The sequence below is a fragment of the Mustelus asterias genome, chromosome 18 (assembly GCF_964213995.1).
Source record: "Mustelus asterias chromosome 18, sMusAst1.hap1.1, whole genome shotgun sequence".
Lineage (NCBI taxonomy): Eukaryota > Metazoa > Chordata > Chondrichthyes > Carcharhiniformes > Triakidae > Mustelus > Mustelus asterias.
In genome coordinates, this window is record NC_135818.1 from 87,653,292 (window position 1) to 87,672,051 (window position 18,760).

General features: G+C 48.0%; 1 protein-coding gene across 4 annotated transcripts in view; it reads right to left on the reverse strand.

Annotated features, from left to right (window-relative positions):
* Window positions 1–1,144: 1,144 nt before the first annotated feature.
* The window catches only part of brf1b (BRF1 general transcription factor IIIB subunit b), a 354,849-nt gene continuing 337,233 nt past the window's right edge, over window positions 1,145–18,760 (reverse strand). For 3 of the 4 annotated variants that reach the window (XM_078234524.1, XM_078234525.1, XM_078234528.1), the window contains 3 exons: window positions 9,303–9,354; window positions 4,822–4,984; window positions 1,145–2,928 (listed from right to left, as the gene is read on the reverse strand). In XM_078234524.1, the coding sequence (XP_078090650.1) occupies window positions 2,891–2,928; window positions 4,822–4,984; window positions 9,303–9,354 (253 nt within the window). In that variant the 3' untranslated portion in view covers window positions 1,145–2,890. Of the gene's footprint in view, window positions 2,929–4,821; window positions 4,985–9,302; window positions 9,355–18,760 lie in introns of those variants that run through there. The other variant, XM_078234526.1, reaches the window with a different exon arrangement.

The following is an 18,760-nucleotide window of genomic DNA, read 5'->3' on the forward strand; positions in this document are numbered from 1 at the left end:
ATATTTATCCCTAAACCAACAACACTCAGAACAGATTATCCTTTCATTGGTCGCATTGCTAATTGCTGGAGCTTGCTGTGTGTAAATTGGCTACCGCGTGTCTTACATTACAAAATGTGTACACGCAAACTAGCCACTTGTGTGAGGGTCTGTTGGGAAGGAAAATGGTGAGATAATAATCAGCAATAGTTAATTTAACACCTCAAACACAACTTTCGCAGCAGAAGTTCCATCTCCAGCTCCCTAATTCTTGTTTTAATTGAAGACTTCACTTCTTTTTAATTGAACACAGTTTGCAAGAACCTTCAGCAACTACCATTTTAAATCAGCAAAGCTAAACCTAAATAAATGGAACAATCTGAACAGTTGGCAGTTTTAGGCTTTGATAATATAAGCCTTGAATCCTACTAATTAAAGGATTAGCTAAGCCTTGATTTAAAATAGGTTACTAAATGAAAATTCAAGCTATAAAAGAAAAATTGACACCAATTATTCCAAACGTTCAATCTTCCACTTGATATTTAAAAAGAATCAAATGGCTGGTGCTTCCCTCCTCTCCTGTGAATTGCAAAAATCTCATGTTTCTATGGAACCTCATTTCACCCTCTGGAGGTTGGGAGTGCTTTCTGAGCCAATTAATTGTTTAGTGATGGTGCTGTCATTGCGTAGGCAAATGATAACAGTCAACTTGTGCACAGCAAGATCCCACAAAGCTGTTGGACAAATGTAGATCTGTTTTTTGGTTGAGGGAGGAACATAGGCCAGAGTATCTACTCTCTCTTAAACGATGGGATCTTTTACATCCACTGGAGTGGGATGATGGGCCTCTGATTAATGGCTCATGTAAAAGAATGTCAATGCAGTGCCCCCCAATACTGCACTGCAGTATCAAGTCTCGACAATGGGGGCTCAAGTCTCTGGAGCTAGGTTTGAATCCCACAACCTTCTGATCAGATATGAGAGTGTGACTCACCAAGCTGCAGCTCAGCAGAACCTAAGGACTATTTCCAGCTTGTGATACGAACTTCCAGCCATTAATTCAAGTGCTGCCTCACCAGATTAGGAAAGAGCCAGTATAATGTTTCACTGTAAGTAGTACAGGTACAGCATTACACTGATTAATACTGCAACCAAAACCTCATTTACTGCTCAGTGGCTTTTAATGAATTTTTTTTTGCATTTTGTAATTGCTGAGTAAAAGATCGAGTCACAGAGCGACACGGAGGGAGGGAGAGAAGGAGAGGGGAAGGTGGTGTTTGCTGCGAAAACTAAGCTGTTTACTATTAATTCTTCAATAGAACTAAAGGGGGCAATTATTATTGTTAATCATCAGGCCAAAAAACAGGCGAAGGTGAACTGCCACCTTTTCCAATCTCAATGGAAAACAAGTGTTTAATGGGATTCAGATGCAAAATAATGTGTTTTTCGCCTGGAGCCAAAATTTAAAATTACCCTCCAATGTTGTGACGGGTGGCCGATGCATTTTTACTACACTTCACCGAAGCCTGCTCTTGTTCCTGTTTGAAAAGACACAATCTATACACGGACTGCTGGCTGCAGAACCACAGCTTCAATCAGGGTGAAATTCACACAGAGCCAACACTAATTCTTCACTGAAATGCTGAGGTGACAGCACAGGTTCTCCATACTGTGCATGTCCCTTTATAGCTATCTCCACTTAATAGCTATGTTTTGGTAAAACTGATGCAGCTGTTGTGTATAGAATGAGCAGCTAATGTAATCCGTTATTACAGGAATATAATTATATGAAAAGGGTTCTGTTAACACTTCAACATTGCAGCGAAAACTCAATGTTTGATATATGGAATGGTTTAATGTATTTGATGTCACATGCACTCCACACACAGCTGTGGTGTGAATAATGACTGCATATATTCTCACAAATTGTTCAAATCAAAATATACATTAAATCCATAATGTCCTTGCTCACCCTTCAGTCGAACAGTGCTAAATCCCCTGAGTTCACGTTTTTATTATTTTTCTTTTAAAAAAAAGGAAGCGTAACACTGATCCTGTGGAACGAACAAAAAAGACCCCAGAATGACTCAAACCAGTGAATCCATTAACAACAATCAGCGATTTATACAGAGACCATCGAGTTTCATCCTGTGAACCAAAGTTAACATTGGAACTCTCCTTCACAATAACTTCCAGACCACCACAACGACGCGTTTCCAAACATAATTCATCACTCACGCACAGTTTTCAAATGTCAAATTGGACCCTGGGCAGGTTAGACAGCCACAATTTCTCCCAGTTCTCATCTTTCTCAAGAATTCTCTAACCTCTCACCCCCCCGTATTGGTTTGTTTGGAGGTTACTGGCCCCCTCCACAGAGAGACGGTCATGCCAATCCTGGCAAAATGGGGCAATTGGCATTGCGGGCGAGCTTTGCTCTGTGTGCCCATGGCTGCAGCATTTTCAAGTTGGCATCCCAACATGACAGCGCTGGTGGCTCCAGTTTCTGAAACCACCGCTCCACGCTCAAATGTTTAAGCACCTCTGCCCCACAGGATGTTAAGTACAGAGAAATACAAAACTAAACTGTTCAAATTAACTGTAATAAATAGTAAATTCTGTACAAAAATAAACAAAAAAAAAAATGAAATCAAAAGGCCAAGGGTCATCATTTCATGTTCAAACAGATCCTGATCAAAGAGGATTCGTCAGTCACAGCTAGTTGAAGTGCTCCACCTCGTTGCCAACATTCTGTCCCGGCCACAGACTTTGGAGACTTTTTTCCTGTCTCAAGCTTCTCACGCAAGGGAGTGGGATTCTGCCAGCAAGCCGTCTGTCAGGAGAAGTCCAGGAATCTTTCCCACTTTCTGACAGGCTGTTCACAGCCCCTTCGGGAAAGTGCCGAGATTGCTTAGAATGCATCGTCCTCCTCCATCTCAAAGCCGTAATCTTGAACAGAAAAATGATGCATTTGAGCGTCCAAAGGTAAAATTCTCTCTCACATTCTCCCCACTCTGCTTTTATCTTTATTCCTTTCCCTGACACATGGACACAGGCTAAGGTACAGTGCTGTTGACACCAGCTGTCCTCGAAAACTCATTCAAGTGGCTATTTCTGACTGTTTGTATTGTGTCTCTGATAGAACGATGTTCCAAGGTGCTTTGCAGGTGAATGATATCAGAGCATTATTCTTGTCAAGGCTCAGGAACAGTCTTGTCCAAACCTGATGCTCACACGCGCGCCTGATGCCCAGACGTGTGCCTGATGCCCACACGCATGCCTGGTGTCCACATGCTTGCCTGTGCCCACACGCATGCCTGGTGCCCACATGCGTGCCTGACTGCAAGCAGCAGGAAGCTGGACCCCCAGCACCTGGCCCTTTGAACTCAGCACTCAGAACGGACGGAGAGCTCAGTGCTGAGCTGGTTTGTGCTCCTTAGCCACTGAGTTAGATGGCCTGTCTACAACAGCTCAACTTGTTGTCAAACCAGCAACGAACACTGTTTCCCCACAATGTGTCATCTCTGTTATCTGATTGCACTGTGGCCCAGGATAGGAAGCTGCTGGTCCAACGTTACACACGTAATTGGAATCAGTGCACTGTTGAGGGGGGCAGTGTTAAACAGAGCATCCATTTCTTACCCACTGTCTCCCTAAACCCCCACCACTCAGCTCACCCCTAAATCCCTTACCCTACTACTCATCATATCTCTCAAACTCAGCCTCTCCCCCTACCCCTCAACCCCAGCCTCTCCCCCTATCCCTCAACCCCACCTTATCCCCATATCCCTCAACCCCACCTTATCCCCATATCCCTCAACCCCAGCCTCTCCCCATCCCTCAACCCCAGCCTCTCCCCCACCCCTCAACCCCAGCCTCTCCCCCAACCCCAGCCTCTCCCCCTTCCCCTCAACCCCAGCCTCTCCCCCAACCTCAGCCTCTCCCCCTACCCCTCAACTCCAGCCTCTCCCCCACCCCTCAACCCCAGCCTCTCCCCCAACCCCAGCCTCTCCCCTACCCCTCAACCCCAGCCTCTCCCCCACCCCTCAACCCCAGCCTCTCCCCCATCCCTCAACCCCAGCCTCTCCCCCACCCCTCAACCCCAGCCTCTCCCCATCCCTCAACCCCAGCCTCTCCCCCATCCCTCAACCCCAGCCTCTCCCCCACCCCTCAACCCCAGCCTCTCCCCCACCCCTCAACCCCAGCCTCTCCCCCACCCCTCAACCCCAGCCTCTCCCCCTACCCCTCAACACCAGCCTCTCCCTCTACCCCTCAACCCCAGCCTCTCCCCCTACCCCTCAACCCCAGCCTCTCCCCCTACCCCTCAACCCCAGCCTCTCCCCCTACCCCTCAACCCCAGCCTCTCTCCCAACCCCAGCCTCTCCCCCCTACCCCTCAATTCCAGCCTCTCCCCCAACCCCTCAACCCTGGCCTCTCCCCCTACCCCTCAACCCCAGCCTCTCCCCCTACCCCTCAACCCCAGCCTCTCCCCCTACCCCTCAACCCCAGCCTCTCCCTCTACCCCTCAACCCCAGCCTCTCCCCCTACCCCTCAACCCCAGCCTCTCCCCCTACCCCTCAACCCCAGCCTCTCCCCCTACCCCTCAACCCCCGCTTCTCCCCTACCCCTCAACCCCAACCTCTCCCCTACCCCTCAACCCCACCTCATCCCCATATCCCTCAACTCTTGCACTCAATTTACAATATTTGCTGAGGTTTTTCACTGATAACTGATTCTGCAATGTAATTACCTTTAACTGGAAAAGCACTGTTCATTCCCCTCTGTGTTTCAACTCCTCTCCTCTGAACAATTTTCCAGGGAGAGTTTTTGTTTAACACTCACCATTTCCACCGATCAGCTGCAGTGCACTCAGGCAGTTCTCTTCTTCTTCTTCCACCTCTTCCTCCTCCTCCACCTCCTCCTCATTATATACCACAGGACCGCTCTCCACCAGCACCGCAGCAGGTTGCACAGCCTGCACTTCACCACATCCTGAATCAACAGCCTGAGGGATAGAACATTATAACTACAGTGACAGAGCCACACACATCAGAGACACTGTCACCACGGTGACACCAGAGACACTGTCACCACGGTGACACACACACACACACCAGTGACACTGTCACCACGGTGACACCAGAGACACTGTCACCACGGTGACAGCAGAGACACTGTCACCACGGTGACACACACACCAGAGACACTGTCACCATGGTGACAGACCCACACCAAGACACGGTTACCACGGTGATGGACCAAATCTAATCCTGATACAATTCTTGAACTGTAGCCACAATCACCATCGAGTTTGTTTCTTTGAAGCCTTTGGATTCCCAAAGCTCCCTCTCTGCTGGGTGGATTTCCAGCATCTCATCTCAACAACAACTTATATATAAATATAACACTGTTAATGTGTCAAGGTGCTTTATAGGGGCATTATAAATCAAAGCACGGTATAGAGCCACGACGGGCGAGAATGGGTCAGGTGATGAAAAGCTTGTGTTTGTTGTGTTGAGGTTGATTGAGGTTGATCACTGTGGTTGGTCAACAACTTGATTATCGTGTCAAATATTCGCTCGAACAACAGACGGGGATCTGGTTGGACCTTGGCCTCAGCAATCCCAATGTTTATGACTAGGTTGCTAGCTAGACTACCTCAGTGGGCAACAAGTGTCAACCACACATGGGCTAAATGCAAAATACTGCGGACGTTGGAATCCAAAACAAAAACAGAAAATGCAGGAAAATCTCAGCAGGTCCGACAGCATCTGTGGAGCGAGAATAGAGCCAACGTTTTGAGCCTGGGTCGTAAAGGTAAGTGGGCCTAATGTCCCTTCCTGTGCCATCCTGACTCTGTGACGTATTAGATGCTTTAGATATCGGACAGAAAGTCAATTTTTACAAAATTAAAGGCGATTGAGGGCAAATGAAAATCCCAGGTGTGGAGTTGATTCCAGTGAAGGGGACACAGAACATAGAACATAGAACAGTACAGCACAGAACAGGCCCTTCGGCCCACGATGTTGTGCCGAGCTTTATCTGAAACCAAGATCAAGCCATCCCACTCCCTATCATCCTGGTGTGCTCCATGTGCCTATCCAATAACCGCTTAAATGTTTCTAAAGTGTCTGACTCCACTATCACTGCAGGCAGTCCATTCCACACCCCAACCACTCTTTGCGTAAAGAACCTACCTCTGATATCCGTCCTGTATCTCCCACCACGAACCCTATAGTTATGCCCCCTTGTAATAGCTCCATCCACCCGAGGAAATAGTCTTTGAACGTTCACTCTATCTATCCCCTTCATCATTTTATACACCTCTATTAAGTCTCCCCTCAGCCTCCTCCGCTCCAGAGAGAACAGCCCTAGCTCCCTCAACCTTTCCTCATATGATCTATCCTCCAAACCAGGCAGCATCCTGGTAAATCTCCTCTGCACTCTTTCCAGCGCTTCCACATCCTTCTTATAGTGAGGTGACCAGAACTGCACACAATATTCCAAATGTGGTCTCACATGGGAAAGTGAAGGTACTCAATGCTGCATGGTCACTGAGTGGTGATCAGGGCAAGAAACTCTCTGGGTCAACTGTGGCATTCTGATCTCTGTGATTGGATAAACTCAGCGTCGAGACCAAGGCAAGCATTGACTGATCTCGTGGGCACAGTACCACCCTGGGAGCAGTACCACCCTGGGAGCAGTACCACCCTGGGCACAGTACCACCCTGGGGACAGTACCACCCTGGGAGCAGTACCACCCTGGGCACAGTACCACCCTGGGCACAGTACCACCCTGGGCACAGTACCACCCTGGGCACAGTACCACCCTGGGAGCAGTACCACCCTGGGGACAGTACCACCCTGGGAGCAGTACCACCCTGGGGACAGTACCACCCTGGGGAAAGTACCACCCTGGGAGCAGTACCACCCTGGGCACAGTACCACCCTGGGCACAGTACCACCCTGGGCACAGTACCACCCTGGGCACAGTACCACCCTGGGGGCAGTACCACCCTGGGCACAGTACCACCCTGGGGGCAGTACCACCCTGGGCACAGTACCATCCTGGGCACAGTACCACCCTGGGCGCAGTACCACCCTGGGCGCAGTACCACCCTGGGCGCAGTACCACCCTGGGCGCAGTACCACCCTGGGGGCAGTACCACCCTGGACACAGTACCACCCTGGGCACAGTACCACCCTGGGGGCAGTACCACCCTGGACGCAGTACCACCCTGGACGCAGTACCACCCTGGACGCAGTACCACCCTGGGGGCAGTACCACCCTGGGCACAGTACCACCCTGGGGGCAGTACCACCCTGGACGCAGTACCACCCTGGGGGCAGTACCACCCTGGGCACAGTACCACCCTGGGGGCAGTACCACCCTGGGGACAGTACCACCCTGGGGGCAGTACCACCCTGGGCGCAGTACCACCCTGGGCGCAGTACCACCCTGGGCGCAGTACCACCCTGGGGGCAGTACCACCCTGGGGGCAGTACCACCCTGGGGGCAGTACCACCCTGGGCGCAGTACCACCCTGGACGCAGTACCACCCTGGGGGCAGTACCACCCTGGGGGCAGTACCACCCTGGGGGCAGTACCACCCTGGACGCAGTACCACCCTGGGCGCAGTACCACCCTGGGGGCAGTACATCCTGCAACTGAGGACAAAGGGTTGCTGAGAGATAGCGCCAAATGAAAATACATCTCTCTCTCTACAATACTTAGGATGAGGTGACAATTTAAGAGTGTTCGGTTTCCCTTTAATTCTTACTAATTATCACAGACACTATCAGTCTGTCACACCAGGAAAACGTGTGCTTATCTTCAGTAATGAGCAGCACTCGCTGCATAAAAAACTATTCCCCAGGTACTTTGTCAGCCTGTGTCTGAATATTAGAATGTATTTTAATTCTGATTAAAATGAAGCAATGCAAATTAAACCATTAGGATTTTTTTAAACTAACGTATTAAAGGATTTACATACACAACAAAACAATCACAGTTTTCAGCCTCATTTAATTTTACGATGGAAAAGACCCTTGTTCAGTAGACGAACATGGGGAGCGGATTCCACCCAATCCATGGGCTTGGGGAGGGGGTGGGGGAAGAGATCCAAATTGGGAGTAAATCTGAGACAGAAAGACTGGTGTCAAAGTCCCCCCCTCCACCTTGGGTCCCGTCTCTTCCGGATGGCTATTACTGAGCCGGGGAATTGGCTATGCTGCAACAACATTGGCGCGCCAACCAGCATTATTACTAAGATTACAGCCTGCGATCAAACCCGCTTCCCTCACTGAGCAGGGAAAGAGCTCATCCCACCCCACCCCATCTCCCTCACGTCACTTTACCCCACCGCGCCCCATCGCACCCCTCCACATCACTCTGCATCCCATCACACACCACCCTATCCCACCCAACCATCGCCTTTCTCTTTTTGTCAGGGCTCACAGTAAGGAATGATTCCTCATCTTCGGGCAGTCCCACTGCAATGAGGTCCCACTGTGATGAATACAACGAGGACTGTGACACAGCATCAACCCTTAATGAGCAGCCCCCCCAGCACTGAACTACAACATCAAACCGTAACCCCAACAATAAACCATAGCAAGAGCAACTCCACAGTACAAACCCCAAACAGGGTAATCCCGGCACTGAACCCAACGGGGACTGACACTGAACCCCAACGGGGACTATTTTGACACTGAGCCCCAATTTCACAATCAGTAACACCAGGAGAGGAGGAAAAGTTGATTTAAACATAAGAACATAAGCACTAGGAGCAGGAGTAGGCTATCTGGCCCCTCGATAAGATCATGGCTGATCTTTTCGTGGACTCAGCTCCACTTACCCACCTGCTCACTATAACCCTTAATTCCTTTACTATTCAAAAATGTATCTATCCTTGCCTTAAAAACATTCAATGAGGTAGCCTCAGCTGCTTCACTGGGCAGGGAATTTCACAGATTCACAACCCTTTGGGTGAAGAAGTTCCTCCTCAACTCAGTCCTAAATCTGTTCCCCATTATTTTGAGGCCATGCCCCCTAGTTCTAGTTTCACCCACCAGTGGAAACAACTTCCCTGCTTCTATCTTATCTATCCCCTTCATAATCTTATATGTTTCTACAAGATCTCCCCTCATTCTTCTGAATTCCAATGAGTATCGCCCCAGTCTACTCAGTCTCTCCTCATAAGCCAACCCTCTCAACTCCGGAATCAACCTAGTCAATCTCCTCTGCACCCCCTCCAGTGCCAGTATATCCTTTCTCAAGTAAGGGGTTGAAATGCAGTGAAAGCTGAATAAGAGCAAGTTACCTGGTCGAGTGCTGGCTTTTTCGAAGGTACTGAAGAAATCAGTGGCCGAATCCTGGAATAAAAAGGGAGTGAATAAGTTTTCCGATTGAACTGCTCAGACCAAGACCAAAGAGTGGGCTGAATCATGCAGGAAAAGAACATTATTCAAACTAAACCAGGGCCGATGCCCAGAAATTCACATTAATGAGTAAGCTTTAAACACACAACCAAAAGACCATTAATCAAAAAGTGTGGTGAGTGTTTTAAGTAATCTGTTCGGCAGTATATTAGGGATGTTTGAAATGGCGTGATATTACAATGCGAGTGTAGCTTATTGAGAGATGGGCTGCAGATTTAGAGTTAATGTAGGAATGGCCTTCACTGGAGCAATTTGCACACATGGACAAGAATTTTCAGTACTGGGCACTGGGAATCAATGCCTGTCATCGAGCCCATGGACAATGGGTGAGGGGGCCATGTGAGAGTCAGGTTACAGACAGCAGAACCTGGCATGGCCTGGGGTTTATGGAGAGTGAACATAGAACATAGAACATAGAACAGTACAGCACAGAACAGGCCCTTCGGCCCACGATGTTGTGCCGAGCTTTATCTGAAACCAAGATCAAGCTATCCCACTCCCTATCATCCTGGTGTGCTCCATGTGCCTATCCAATAACCATCTAAGTGTCAGTTCAGTGTCTAAGAGGCAGGTAAAGCAGGCATGCAATGAGAGTCATCTAGACTCGAAACGTTGGCTCTATTCTCTCACTACAGGTGCTGTCAGACCTGCTGGGATTTTCCAGCATTTTCTGTTTTTGTTTCAGATTCCAGCATCCGCAGTATTGTGCTTTTATGCAGTGGAATTGTTGGGTTTGGAGTTAACAAAAGCCTGGATTTGTATTGTGTGTGGACAGTGAGCAGGGGCAAAGGTGCTGTGTGAATGTTACTACAGTAATACCAGATCAAATTACAGCGCACGCTAAAAATCTGAAATGAAAAGAGAAAATGCTGAACAGGTCTTGCAGCATCGACAGGAGAGAAACAAGGTGAATGCTTCAGTCTGTGACCTTTCATCAGAACTGAATGTTTTTCACTGACGTCCAGTGATAGTCACCATGTGGCCTCACACAAGGCGGCCAGCATTTGGTCCATCCCAGCAAGGAGGGAAAGGAGCACAACATTCTTCTCTGCAGGACAAACTGAGGTGGAGATTGCGTTTTCCTGAAGTGATTGGCAGTTCCTGTTCACACAGTATCAGAGAAACTACAAAGCAAAGGGACCCGAGGGACACTAGCTCCTAATTAACTCACTTAGGAAATGATCTGTGCTTAATGAGGGGAACTGCTCCTTGCTGCTGTCAGAGAGACAGGCACAGACTGGCACACTGGATAACACAGAGTGATAGATCGGAGAGGTCCAGGCCTCCTCAGGACTGCTGCTTCATTGTATAATTAATTTCCAAGGTTATCTGAAAGGCCTGTGGCAGTTTGTTTAATTGTGAAGCAGATTTTCAGTCGTTTCGTTGTTTCCAGTTTAAAAAGCAAATTGATTTGTGTGTGCGGATACATTTCATTCTTCTGCCCTGCCCAAAGCCCCTCGATCATACGGGTGCAGTACCATAGAACAGCAGAGTGTTTACTCTGTATCTAGCCCAGTGCTGTACCTGTTCTGGGAGTGTTTGATGGGGGACAGTGTAGAGGGAGCTTTACTCTGTATCTAACCACGTGCTGTACCTGCCCTGGGAGTGTTTGATGGGGACAGTGTAGAGGGAGCTTTACTCTGTATCTAACCCCGTGCTGTACCTGTCCTGGGAGTGTTTGATGGGGACAGTGTAGAGGAAGCTTTAGTCTGTATCTAACCCTGTATTGTTCCTGTCCTGGGAGTGTTTGATGAGGACAGTGTAGAGGAAGCTTTAGTCTGTATCTAACCCCATGTTGTTCCTGTCCTGGGAGTGTTTGATGGGGGCAATGTGGAGGGAGCTTTACTCTGTATCTAAACCCGTGCTGTACCTGTCCTGGAGCTCCATCTGACAAAGGAGCAGCGCTCTGAAAGCTAATGGCATTTGCTACCAAATAAACCTGTTGGACTTTAACCTGGTGTTGTTAAAACTCTTACTGTGTTTACCCCAGTCCAACGCCGGCATCTCCATATCGTGTTTGATGGGGACAGTGTAGAGGGAGCTTTACTCTGTATCTAACCCAACTGGAAATCTAAGTTATGCCATGCTTCTCTGGTCGCCCACAATGATGATATTAAAATGTAAAATAAAGGCTCCCAGGAACTGAATCAGAGATGCGCCTGAGTGCCTGAAGATGGCCATCACAGAACGCTTGCATTTCTTGGCGAATATTGCCTGCTCTGAGGTGGTTTTATTGTCTTTTCCTCTGTGTTCAGCTCTCTTACCCACGTGCATATGAATAACATGAGAACAGTGACACTGCAGAGCACTGTAATGTACACAAAGCGAGACAGCATATTCCAGTGAAATCCCAAATACCATTCCATAAAGTGAAGCTCACCAGCTGTTCCATCCCACTCCCTATTCCCAAACCCTGATAGGTGAATGGTAGTGTTCGGATTGCAACATTCTCCATCTCTTCAAACAGCAGCTCCAGCCTGTGTCAGAGGCTGAAAATGTTTCAATAAAGCAATGGGGTGACCATGCCCCGGGAAAGCTCTGTCAGGGAAAGCTAAGAGCTGCTTTTTAACAGCTTATTTGGGGATTAACAGCAATGTAACTATCTGCATCCATGATTCTCTAAAAGCACCAGATGGTCTTAAAGAGTTTGCTTCAAGTTTGTGTGGAATTGGCAGTGGAGAATGCTTGGCAAAATCAGCTGTCACCTGTCCTTCCAATTGATTGATAAGCCACAGTGAAAAGGGCGACTTTTGAACCAGGAGGATTGAAAAGCTGACAGGCGGCATGTATGGAACAACATCAGCAGAGAGCAAATAATGGAGAACGAACAAAGGAGTGCGTGCTTGGGCACAGAAGCAGCACCTTCCACTGAGCTTCACCCGTGATACACACACTGGATGAGGGGCCACAGCTGGCTTGCTCTAGTGCATCAGTGCGGCAAAGGGTAGCTGAGATGGCAGAAGAGTCAGAGGAACAGAGATTACAGGACCAGCACTGTGCCAATATGGGGGGGTGGGGGAACAAGGACCAGCACTGTGCCAATATGGGGGGGTGGGGGAACAAGGACCAGCACTGTGCCAATATGGGGGGGTGGGGGAACAAGGACCAGCACTGTGCCAATATGGGGGGGTGGGGGAACAAGGACCAGCACTGTGCCAATATGGGGGGGTGGGGGAACAAGGACCAGCACTGTGCCAATATGGGGGGGGGGGGGGGGGGAAACAAGGACCAGCACTGTGCCAATATTGGGGGGTGGGGGAACAAGGACCAGCACTGTGCCAATATTGGGGGCGGCGGTGGGGACACGAAGACCAGCACTGTGCCAAAAGTCAAGAAGAAATTAGATTTCGCTCTTGGGGCTAAAGGGATCAAGGGATATGGGGGGGGAAGGGGGATCAGGATGTTGAATTTGATGATCAGCCATGATCAAAGTGAATGACAGAGCAGGTTCGAAGGGCCAAATGGTCTACTCCTGCTTCTAGTTTCTATGTAAGATGGATGTAAAAGATCCCAAACAGCAATTTTGAAGAGGAACAGAAGAGTTATCCCTCAATCAACTTCACAGAAACAGATGATCTGGCCATTAGCACATTGCTTTTTATGGGAGTTTGCTTTGTGCAAATGCACTGCTGCATTAAACATTACAAAACTAACTAACTTTCAAAGAACTTAGCTGGCAACATATAAATATAAGGCTTTCTTTACCTCCCTCTCCTACTTTAAGATGCTCATTAAAACCTATCTCTTTGGCCAAGAGTTTAGTCATTGGTCCCCATACATCTCCTTATGGCTTGGTATCAAATTCTCTGTTCGATGATGTCCCTATGAAAGACCTGAGGGTGTTTTGCTGAATGAAAGATGCTGTATAAATGCAAGTTGTTGTTGAAAAGGCAGCATATTGGCACAGTGGCTAGCACTACTGCCTCACAACATCAGGGACCCAGGTTCAATTCCCAGCCTGGGGTCACTTTCTGTGCGGAGTCTGCACATTCTCCCTGTGTCTGCGTGGGTTTCCTCCGGGTGCTCTGGTTTCCTCCCACGTACTAAAGATCTGCGGGCTAGGTTGATTGGCCATGCTAAATTGGCCGTAACGTCAGGAGAATTAGCGGGGTAAATGTATGGGGTGACGGGAATAGGGCCTAAATGGGATTGTGGTCAGTACAGACTCGATGGGCCAAAAGGCCTCCTTCTTCACCTTAGGAATTCTATAATTCTAACCTACAAGTCTGAGCAGCATCTAATTGGAAATCTCTTGGGAAATTAGTCATTCGGAGAAATGTGGCACCTGTTTAAAAAAAAACCCCACCACCCTGATTGAATGATTCCAGTTGTTTCAAGTACGTTGCTGGCTTCCCACTGTGCAATAGTTGGAACAGACGTCAAGCCGAGACACAGCGCTGTGTGCCCAAAGTAAACCCATTCCCATTATCATGCTCTCTTTCTATCCTGATGGCTGAGAACCTTGCCAGGGTACAGTTCACCTGGCACCACCTGTCCTCTGGTAACTTGGGCCATTTGCCATTCTTTGCTAGTTCACCTGGACAATTCTGATAACAACTACCACCAACGCCATATAGAGGCTCTCTTTATTATTAGTAATATAAAGTCCCAGTGTGCTTCACAGAGCATGAGGGAAAGAAATGGATGATGAGCTGAAGAAGCAGATATTAACAGGGCCGACCAAAACGTGGCGAAAGAAGCGGGTCTTAAAGGAGGCAAGGAGGACTGAGGGATTTGAGGAACATCCTCAATTGGCAGGACACAGAGGAGGGGAGGACATGAAGGGGTTGTTTGAAGGAATGGCTACAGGAATTGGCACAGTACTAAGAACGGGAAAGGGAGGCGAGGGGAGGGAATAGAGAGATTTAAATATAGAATCATAGAAACCCTACAGTGCAGAAAAAGAGGCCATTTGGCCCATTGTGTCTGCACCGACCACAATCCCACCCAGGCCCTACCCCCATATCCCCACACATTTTACCCGCTAATCTCTCTAATCTATGCATATAAGGATGAGAATTTTAAATTTGAAGCGATTGTTGAACTATCTGAGGCAATGCATTTCTTCTAATTACATCCTTGGCCAACATTCCCCTCCAACTTGATTTTCAAGTTTGCTGACGACATCACCGTAGTGGGTCAGATCTCAAACAATGACGAGACAGAGTACAGGAATGAGATAGAGAATCTGGTGAACTGGTGCAGCAACAATAATCTCTCCCTCAATGTCAACAAAACAAAGGAGATTGTCATCAACTTCAAGAAGCGTAGTGGAGAACATGCCCCTGTTCACACCAATGGAGATGAAGTAGAAATGGTCGAAAGCTTCAAGCTTTTAGGTGTCCAGGTCACCAACAACCTGTCCTGGTCCCCCCATGCCGAGACTATAGTTAAGAAAGCCCACCAATGCCTCTACTTTCTCAGAAGACTAAGGAAAGTTGGCATGTCAGCTATGACTGTCACCAACTTTTACAGATGCACCGTAGAAAGCATTCTTTCTGGTTGTATCACAGCTTGGTATGGCTCCTGCTCTGCCCAAGACCGCAAGGAACTACAAAGGGTCGTGAATGAAGCCCAGTCCATCACACAAACCAGCCTCCCATCCATTGACTCTGTCTACACTTCCCACTGCCTCAGAAAAGCAGCCAGCATAATCAAGGACACCAGACATTCGCTCTTCCACTTTCTTCCGTCAGGAAAAAGATACAAAAGCTCGAGGTCACGTACCAACCGACTCAAGAACGGCTTCTTCCCTGCTGCCATCAGACCTTTGAATGGACTTACCTCGCACTTTCTCTACACCCTAGCTATGACTATAACACTACATTCTGCACTCTCTCCTTTCCTTCTCTATGAACGCTATGCTGTCTGTATAATGCGCAAGAAACAATACTTTCCACTGTATCCCGATACATGTGACAATAATAAATCAAATCAACATTTATAAAAGTCCAATTCCTACAGCAGTCACAGGAAGATAATGAAAGGACTCTGCCAGTGTCCTCCCCCTCCCCTAGCGTGATTAGGATCAGTTTACAACACAGCTTTGAGTTTACATGTTTCCTACCACTCAGCTAATCTGTTGGAATATCCACTGAGAGAGCTCCATGCTAACTCACCTAGATGTGGAGATGCCGGCGTTGGACTGGGGTAAACACAGTAAGAAGTCTAACAACACCAGGTTAAAGTCTTTAACCTGGTGTTGTTAGGCTTCTTATTGAACTCACCTAGAGTACAGGGATCCCGGTCTAAGTGGCTCAGTAGCATTGCCAGATTTTCCAGTCAGTCTATGGCTCTTCTAGCATAATCCTGAAAGGATGAGAGGGAGGGGACCCAGATTCGCTGGAGTCTGGCTGCAGACAGGAATTCCCACTCAGTCACCGATGGCAGCGCCTCCTCATGCACCCTCTATTACAGCAGAACATTGACGGACCACATCTGGGGTGGGGCGGGGGGAGGGTAGGGGGCATGTACCTCGTCCCAAGAGGTTGATGGTAAGAATTCAAATTAATTAAAGAAACTTCCTTTAAAAAGACACCCAGCAAAGGCTTGGCTTAATACTGGGGAAGGTTTTAAAACGGGAATCTGTTCTCTCAGCCTCTGTGAGAGCAGCAGCAGGGCGAGGGGCTGCCTATCCAGGTCAGTCCCCTTGTCGTGTTGAGGGAAAACATTCCTCCTCAGCCTTTTAGGGAATAACTGCATGTGTCAACTAGAATGAAGAATCTGTTGCTGTTCTCCAACGCCTCTGAGCAGTGACAATGCTCCTGGGATGTTTGGGATTTGTAAATGGAAGTTGAGCGTTTCAGGGATTCCCTCGTGGTTCCGGGGTTGGGGGTTGGAGGAGGGGGCAGGTGGGTGAAAGTGAAACCGCAAACGAGCTTCCGTCTGGTCTCAGTGGGTCAGTGTTTTAGCAGCTTTACATGGCTCGTGTAACAGCAATGTAACTGTCTGGATTTCAGCAATCCTCAGCGAGATGCTGTCCACTCACTGGCACTCAGGAAGGTTGTCAGCTGCTGGGAATCTTGAAATAAAATCCCAGTCAAAACGCAGGGTGAGGTCAGTTCCCACCAAACCCTCAGGATTACAATTCCGGATCACAATTCCAGCAACCTCTGCTGGGAAATTGAATGCGCCAGCCACGGTTCAGCGGAAAGCACTCTCACCTCTGAGGCAGAGGTCACGGGGTTTCCGCCTCGTCTTTTGGATGAAATATTAAACCAAGGCACTGTCTTGCTTTCTCAAATGGACATAGGAACAGAAGTGAGCCATTCAGCCCCTCGAGCATACTCTGGTTAACAGCAGTTGTCTGTCCAATATTTATGCTTCAAACAACATCATTAAAAATAGATTATCCAATCATTACTACATTGTTGTTTGTGGGAGTTTGCTGTGCAAAATTTGGCAGCTCTTTTGCCTACACTACAACGGTGACTACACTTCAAAGCACATTGGGATGGCCTAAAGTCACAAAAGGTGCTATATAAATGCAAGTTCTTTCATTTCTAAATTAATTAAGCGAAGTGAGATTTGGACTGTGTGTGATGCCCACAATGACCCACCACCACCCCAGAAACACATCCAGCTACACAGCTGAAAAAGCTTGGGCTGCGGGAAGGGGAGGGGATGGAGGTGAGCCAGAGAAAGCTCAGGGTGGGTGGGTGAAGAGGGCAAGTTAGGATCGCTGCAGGGGGCGGGGTGGGGGGCTCAGTAGGCAGCTCAGGAATGACAGGTGAGAATGCTTGAGGGGATGGAGGGAGGAAGGGAAGAAATCTCGGGGAGGGGGAGAACATCTGGGAGGAATTGGAGAATGAGGAAAACTGCACACTAAGAAAGAGATGGAAGTGTGTTCAAGATTGTAACACACTCAAACTCCAGCTGGCATCAGAAATTGGTCTGTAGCAGCCTTGCAACACGCTGAGGGCCCAGTCCTTTCCCTCTGAGTGTTACAAGAGAGAATATCAAGGGAGTTTGAAGCAATTCAGGAATCATTAATGAGTGAAATTTATGCACCATGCATCCTTTTGTAGTTCACTTGCAAATTCATGTTCGAGAAAGCTACAAGCAAACATCTCACTGCAACAAAACCTGCCAGGCCAAGAGAAAATGCCGATTCAAACACTTTCCCAACTCTTAATGTTAAAGCTGGTCACAGATCAGGGGAGCCACAGGTTTCATTGCTGCTCTGTGCTGTAATAGGCTCTCTCAGTTGGGGTTGCCTTCTGGACAAGAGGAGAATACATCAGGCCAGGATTCCCATTCTCCCTCACCGTCCAGAAACTCATGGTGCAGATCCCTGCCTGTCATGCAGGGAGTGACAATCCATTTCACAGTCAAATCTCACACAAATGAAGAATGGACACTCGAGCACAGCACTGGAGGACAAGTGACTCCTATGGGACTATAGAATGGTATTTGATTTGAATTATTATTGTCACATGTATTGGGATACTGTGAAAAGTATTGTTTCTTGTGCATTATACAGACAAAGCATACCGTTCATAGAGTACATCGAGGAGGAAGAAAGGAGAGGGTGCAAAATAGAGTGTTGCAGTCATAAAGAGAAAGCATTGTTAGAGAGTTTATAAGAGTTAGAGTAGAGTTTTAAAAGCATAGAACAAGAGTAAAAGATAGAATTAGAGAGTGTGCTGGGGACAGCTCGCAAGAAGTCGCCTCATTCCGGCGCCATCTTGAATGTTTCTTCCTGGAGGAAAGGAGAGGGAGAATTGACCAAGAAAAGAAACTGTATCGTCACTCCCTTATGCATTAACTTTTGCAAAATATTTCAGAGTTGGAACATAAAACCCAGGCTGACACTCCCCTTGCAGTGCTGAGGAAGTGTTGCACTGTTGGAGGCATTGACTTTTGGATGAGGTATCACACTGAGACTCCTGTCTGTCCTCTCAGGAGGGACATAGAAGAACTCAAAGTCACCTAGAAAGATGAGTAGGACAGTTGTCCCAGCTTCCGGTAAACAACCCCCCAACCTTCTGAAACAGGTTTAACCGAGCACCCACTGCACTGCATTTTGTGGGAGCATGCTGTGTACAAGACAGCTGCCGCTGGTGGTTGCAATAATAATTCTCAAAATAGGCATTGTACATGGGGTATTTGAGAGATTTGATAAAACACTGTAGAAATGCAATTTCTTTCTCCCTCTAAAGCAGCATTACTAATGAGGCACATTGTGATGGGGACATGCTGAATCATTCGATTCACCATGCTAACACTACCGAACACTCAGATAAGCCAGTGTGCCATCAGGATTCTGAAACCTGTCGACATTCTGCCCAAGGATTACTCAGCCATGCGATGCAGGAATAAGTGAATACTTATTCAAATA